Source organism: Babylonia areolata, chromosome 25 (genome assembly GCF_041734735.1).
Source record: "Babylonia areolata isolate BAREFJ2019XMU chromosome 25, ASM4173473v1, whole genome shotgun sequence".
Classification (NCBI taxonomy): domain Eukaryota; kingdom Metazoa; phylum Mollusca; class Gastropoda; order Neogastropoda; family Buccinidae; genus Babylonia; species Babylonia areolata.
In genome coordinates this window covers 28,306,796-28,314,296 of record NC_134900.1, presented here as the reverse complement: position 1 = coordinate 28,314,296, position 7,501 = coordinate 28,306,796, and the positions used below count along the sequence as shown (strand labels likewise).

The following is a 7,501-nucleotide window of genomic DNA, read 5'->3' as shown; positions in this document are numbered from 1 at the left end:
GGTGTTTTTTTTTAAAAATCAAGTAATTCCACTGATCTGATTTGAACAGATTACCTGATTGGTCTCATGATGTATCTGTCTGAACGTAATCATATCGATTGCAGGATGGATGCTGAATATCTTGTGAAGGTAACCAGACGGAGGTTTTTCTGTTTATCAGTGTCATTGGTGTTTCTGATTTTGTTCTTCATTTGAGCGTCTATGCATGCTGCAATGCACCATGTTCTTTTATCATCAGGGAGTGGTTTTTTTAAATATTTTTCTTTGTATTAGTTTCACTGTTATTGAAGTTTTTTTTGTTGTTGTTTTTCTCATAACAGTGCGCATTTTCTCTTTTCGTTTTTCTAAGTGTGGATTTATTGTTGTTTTGTTTAGGGATTTGTTGTTGTTGTTTTATTTTGTAAGTGTGGTTATCATGTTGTTTCTAGTTGATTTGACCTTCAACAATGAAGATGCAATTTTTGATTGTGTTGAGATTTAATTTAGTGCCTTTGTTATTGATCAGTGATGTCACTATAGTTGTTGCAGTTGTTCTTAACAGACTTTCTCTCCTCTTGTTTAGTTCTGTATTCACATTCCATTACTAGTAATATTTATTAGTATTGTAAAGTTAGGTGTTTTTTTAAGCCTCATGCAGATCAATGCTATGAGCCTTATCTTGCCCAAAATCCAGCCACATATTCAGAATCAAAGTGGAAGCAAGATTTCTCATGCCAGTAATTAAGCTTGTAAAAATTGACACATGAATGGTGTTTTATTCTGATCTTGTGAAAACTACAACCTAAATAGGTATACAGCAGTGTCGTTTTGGAATTTTACAACATAACCTAATACGAAAGGCTGCGCCGTCTTCTCTATGCTAAAGAGGAATGTGAATGTGATATACAGCATAATAAACTTTTTTTCAGGTGAGATTGTGAACAAAGATCAAAACTAGGTCATACAAACTGGCATGTTTAATGTTGTGTCAAAAACAACAACAATATTATTGAAATCATGTTGGCAGATAAATTTTGTTGTGATAGTCTTGTTGTTAGGATTTTTATCTTACATTGATATTATACAGTATATTGTGTAAACAGTTGCACTTCAATGAGTTTTATCAATTTGAATGAGAGTTCAAACACTTTATGTGACTGGATGAATGAATTAATTTATAAAGCATAATTATTAACAGTAGGAGGTATATTCACAACACAGTGGAAAGTTACAAATGTTCTACACATACAAGCATGCCTGTGCACTGATACAGAAACACACACAGCTTGTCAACAGTGAAATTCCCTTGAGGTTTGGATGAGGTTATGAAAATATATAATATATATACAAAAAGAAAAGAAAAAGAAAACATTGAAGTCTTTTCTATCATTATTCCTCACTTCGTTTCCATACCCTTCTAGGTGTATTGTAGCAAACTGGATTAATATCACACTGTGAATACAGAATAGGCACATCTGAAGAACACAAGTTTGGTGTCATATACTGTACCATGTCAAACTGATGGTTACAGTGACATGACATTATCAGTGAAGTGATGTTTACAATGACATGATGTTAACAGTGAAGTGAGGGAGCTGTACAAACTTAATCACTACATTGGTTTTACAAACACAAGAGAATGCCAAGTGCTGCTTCCTATCCCTTTCAGTCTCCACCTTATTCTGTTATTGACATACATGACTACACAAAATCAGTCTCCGCATTAAATCAAATACAGTTGTCCATGTGTGTTTAATACTGATGTTTTCTTAGCAACTGCGAGTAGTAAAGAAACAAAGCTGGGCATGATGGTAGATGTTTGATAGAAACGTTTCTATCCATGACCTTTAATGTTTATAAAGACACACATTGATAAATGTCATAAATTTGAACAAGTCCAAATGATGATCAGCCAGTATGCAGTGACATCACAATGTCAGTGACAGAGCTGGGAAATGAAAAAGTATAAAACTCTCCATTACCACCCTTCTCCATCCTGTATAATTTACCACTAACCCCCTCCCCAATTATAATGTATAAACAAACAGATAAATAAAATAAAGTAAAGAAAGCGACCAAGATAAAAACAGCAATCCTCTCCCCCTCACATCCACCCTCAAAAAGAAACTGTCCTGAAACTAGATTCAAGGGAGATAAGTGGAGAATCCATCATGAAAAGAGACTTCATGACTGAAAAGCCTTTTCTTGTGGGGAAAGAAGTAGGTATCTAAAACAGTGTGTGTGTGTTGGGTGGGTGGCGGTTGTTTTGTTTTTTGTTTCTTGTTTTGTTTTTTGGTGGTTTTTTTTTTGGGGGGGGGGGGGGGGGTGGTTGGTTGGTTTGGGTTTTTTTTGTTCAATGTTTTACAGTGTGACCATCAGTGACGGAAGTCTAGAAAAAAAAGGGGTGTTGGGGAATAAGAGAGACATTGCAAGGGCTGGAAAAGTCTTTGATAAGTGTGTGTTTGTTCTTCTAGTTTAGAAATATTGGAATATTAAATAAAACCCTTGGCCAACCCATTTGACAAAATGCTCAATGCATTAATAAAACATCAACAAGAAATACAGTGATGAAAACTGAACACTTGTACCAGGATATCCACCAGTCTTCTTCATTAACAGTGTTACAGTTTTTTGTCATTTTTTTTGGTTGTTGTTGTTTGTTTTTTGTTTGCTGGTTTTGGGCTGTTGTTGTTTTGTTTGTTTGTTTTTTGTATTTTTTAAATTCAGTATGACTGTTTTTGGTATGGAAAATGTTCAGTATGGTCTGAAAAAAAGTATGGAATTTTGCTAGGTCACATCTGAGGGAACCCTGATGCTACAGAACAAATATTGTCTGTGAGGACACATGTGAATGGGTCAGACAGAACATGGGTCAGCCTTGAAGAACATTAAATTACACACAACGAAGACCCCATAAGGTATGTCAAGTGTCTGGTGGAATATGGAAACAAAAACACCCAGCAAGCACGTCCCTGAAAACAGAGTACAGCTTCCTGATTAGCGGGTTGAAAATTGATCACACACACAAACGCCCAGTCTTAGTAATATGAGTGAATATGTAAGCAGCAGCCCATGAACGTAGGAGGATGAACTGTGCATCTTTCTGTTTCACGTTCTCATGCAAAAGGACAAATACTTGAGCAGTCTGGAAAGGAGAGGAAGACCAGGAAACTGACACCAACATTTTGGCTTGGGTAAATACATCACAAAGAGATGGAAGGATTCCCTCCTGATCCTATAGTAGCCTGAATGAATCTGCTCGGATACACAACCCATGGAAATGGCAGAGGAGAAACAGTCAATCCACTTTCTTGTTCATCAGTTAATTCCTGTGCTTTTTTCCATTCTCCCTAATAAAACTACGGTGATATCTGACCCTTCTGTTACGTTGATTGTAGCCATTCTACCTGTCTCTTTTCTCTGCTTCTCTTCCCTGCCCTTTCTCTCACTCTCTCTCCACTTCATTATGAAAAAGCACTCACCTGAAAAGTATTGCTAAATAAAATAAAAAAGTAATCAAATAATGTTGCTTCTGGGTCAGCTGACAAAGAACTGTAGCTAGATATACTAAAGACATGACACAAATTTCTTTTGCTGTACCTTCTTTTCTGTACAAAGCTACTTGGTGAAATCTGCTGAAATGTTGCAAATATTACATACTAAATTTGGTGAAACTTTTCTCAATGGTTTTCATTTCAGTGTTAGGAGACAAAGGAAATTGTGTGTGTGTTTTAAGTGTCCCTAATTTGAGAGTACTGAAGAGATTTACCTCCTGACCCCCAAAAGACGCTCAGACACTAGGCAATACGGAGGTTAAGTTCAACCATGGTCAATTCCCATGTGTCCATTCATGTCCCTATTTGCCTTGACCTCAATGTCAAGGTATGTACAATCTCTGTTTTGTACTTGCTTATTGGCCATTGTGAATTCTGACAAGTAGGGCAGCAACCTCTTATGTAAAGATTGAGCATCACCATTGAACTTGAACATGACACTGCTGATAAGGTTCATGCCGACTGTCTGTCTGACTGCTTATCTTGTTGTGTCCACCAACCTGGTCAGTATTGACAGAGACTTTGATCCACCTTCCGTCAAGGTGAAGGCTCTCTTGCATTGTCTGTTTTATCTACATGAACAAAGATCACAGCTCTCAGCTATCATTTCTAAACAAGGTAACTGACCCATCTGAACTGGTTTACATGCAGTCAGATATTAGTGTGTGCGTGACTGTGTGCAAATTGTTCAGTGAGAAACTGACAGCTGACATTCCGGATCTTGGTACAAACATTTTATTTTTAGGCGTGCTCCGTTTTCTTTTCTTTCATTGTTATTTCCAGTCAAAATGCTGCGTTTGAACTTACCTGCTGGATTCTTTTGTACAGATTTTTTTTTTTTTTTTTTTCATAAATCACACACACACACACACACACACACACACTGACAGCTAGTTCAATTACCACAGAGTTAAAATAGCTGCTTAACAATACTGATGAACAAACCAATGTTACTTCCAGGAATAGGAACACAGTCTGAACTAACCTTCACTCTGAGCATAGATTTTGGCATAGGTTTTGTGGGTTGAAAAATAAGCATTTTGCAAACTGGAAATACAGTACAGACACTAAATAGCCCTTCCCAGACTCAGGGGTCAGACAAGACCAATACTTTACATTTGTAGTCATGGAGAAAAATATGTTCAATATGGATTGAAAAAAAAGCAAAAAAAAAGCAGTACCTCTTTCACCACTATCAGTGACTTTTTGTTTACATCAAGGGTCATGTTAACTAGACCATTTTTCATATTGTAACAAAGCTTGACACCTGCAGCCAGTTTCTCCACCAATAGAACATTTACTAAACTTTGCTCCCTGACCCAGTTTGAAGTAAATGAGTCCGCTGTGTTGTTCTGATATGAACCGAAGACTGTGACTGAGAGCATCATAAAAAAATATTTAGAATAGTTGGTGCTCGGGAGCATTTTTCACACAGAAACTCGGTCATGAAAGAGTTAAATGATAATGCTTTTTCACCATTCCAATTTTGTAGCCATCTGTCTGTCTTATTTGTTTTCTGATTATCTCTTTCCTCTCCTTCTCTACTCTTCCTTTTTTTCTCTTCCCTCCCTCTGTCTCTGTACACCACCCCTCCTTTTCTTCTCTCTCTCTGATACACAAACACACAGTCATTAAATCTTTGGAGGATTCCCTATCACACACACACACACACACACATATATATATTCAAGTATAACTAAACAAACACACACACCAAATTGAGTGTCATTCACATTTACTCAAAACTATCATGCTCTATAACACAGCTCCTTTCATATATCTCTTCTACTTCATTGACTGTTTCAGCCAAAGCAGACAGAAATACAGTGTGACCTTATTAACCTGGCAGTTATCACTGCTAAAAATGTGATAACATTACTTCACTATCTTCCACACCTGATTCAAACACACACATACACGCACAAATACACACACACACACACACACACAGAGACAAACACAAAAACACACACACGCACAAACACGCACACACACGTACATGCACACACACACACACACAAGCCCACACCTCTAACACCACTCACAGTGAACACAAGTTAAAGACTGAACCCCCTTTCCTCCCTCCTCCACCAAGTAGTCAGTGTCCGATCATCTTTCTCCTACCTCTTTCCCAATGTCAAACTGACTGCACTTGAAAACACAGATCCAAGCCAAATTTCACACACCCACCACAACTGAACACACACACAAAACTGGCACTGTTTTCACTGGGAAACACTGGCCATGCAAAGACTGAATGTCATCTGCTTGTTTATCCACATACTGGTATGGATGACTTTGATCAAACCAGCTCTGTATTGCAACATTTTTATCAAGTCAGTTATCACAACTGTGCATGTGATAATGATTCAGCTATTTTCTACGCTTGAAACACACACACACATCAACACACACATTCTTCAAACACATACACACACACACACAACAAAATACACATATCAACACACACACACAACAACACATGTTCACACATATAGGCAATCATTGTACATGCATACATACATCAACGCACATACACACACACATCAACACACAATCAACAAACACACACACATGGACAATCAACGCACGCACACACATACATCAACATACATACACATACACACACACACAGACACACACATACATGAACACATACACACATGAACCCACCAAGCAATCACTGACAATCATTTTACTCCTCTCATTTTTTCACCCAGTATGTTTCAGACTATCAAAATAACATATAAAAAAACAATCAAAATTTTACACACCCACAACTTTTCATCATAAAAACCTGGTCTCTGTACACACTTCAATCATTAGCTGTATCGCAACATCTACCTAAACGCATTCCTGGAGATAATTTTTCTACCCATCTCAGGTAAAAACTTTCTCTCTCTCTCTCTCTCTCTTTCTTTTTTCCAAGCAATTCTCCCAAACTGGTATGATTCATTTATAAACGACCAAAACTCTTTCAATGGCTTTCAGTGAGCTGTATAAAATGGCACACCACATACAGGCATTTCAGGGCAGTATACAGTCTTTCTTCAGCAAGACACAAGTCTTCCTTGAAGTGAAGTATACAGAAATCAAAACTAATTCCTTTAAATGCCCCCCACCCCACCCAATATATTTTGTTGGTTTTGTTTCGTAAAGTCAAGTGTCACTTGTCACTTCCAGCAAACAACGCAGGTGGGATCCTTCTCTATCAAATCTTCCAGTTCCTGATAACCCAGGCCTGTTTGGAAAGATAAAAACAAAACAAAAACAAAAATCAGCATCATATAGCTCTTTGCTGACTCTTTCTAAAGTTACAAATTTATAATGGACTTTTCCAAGCTTTCAAACCTAACCGCAAGAAAAACAAAATATGTAAAAATGCAAGAAAACATGTTCATGACAAAACAGTACTAACTACTGCAAGACTAAAATTTAATACACAAATCAAGAGAAACATGTCAATTAAACAAACATAATTACCAGTCTGTTAAAATATGCAGAAATAAGTCAATTAAGCAAATAACATTACCGATCTCTTTACATATTAAAAAAGAAAATCAATAACCCCACCCCCCCCCCAAAAAAAAAACCCCAAAAAACCCACCTGTCAATTCAACAGATGTCATTGCTAACTCTTTTTTTTTTTTTTTTTTTTTTTTTTGGCATGTGTAGAATCATAAATTAAACAAATAATACCAGTTTGTTTATACATGTCAATAATTCATCCAAACCCTACCATGAATTATCTCAAGTTTAGTGTGAAGCAAAAACAGCTGATATCATTCAGTCGTACATGAGATACCACCACTGAAAAAGCGACAAACACGGAGACTGTTTCAAAACCAGCACAGAAATTGGGGATTTTTTGTTTTGTTTGTTTTTTGTTTTTTTTTTTCCATAACTTTTTGTCACAACAGATTTCTCAAAGTAAAATTCAGGTATCTTTCTCCAGTGAGAGCGTGTCA

The 7,501-nt window shown here is 36.8% G+C and overlaps 1 protein-coding gene across 1 annotated transcript in view; it reads right to left on the bottom strand.

Moving 5' to 3' along the window:
- Positions 1 to 6,015: 6,015 nt before the first annotated feature.
- The window catches only part of LOC143299400 (GATOR1 complex protein NPRL2-like), a 29,707-nt gene continuing 28,221 nt past the window's right edge, over positions 6,016 to 7,501 (bottom strand). Inside the window, exon 11 of the mRNA XM_076612581.1 lies at positions 6,016 to 6,774. Within this exon, the coding sequence (XP_076468696.1) occupies positions 6,707 to 6,774 (68 nt within the window). The 3' untranslated portion in view covers positions 6,016 to 6,706. The remainder of the gene's footprint in view (positions 6,775 to 7,501) is intronic.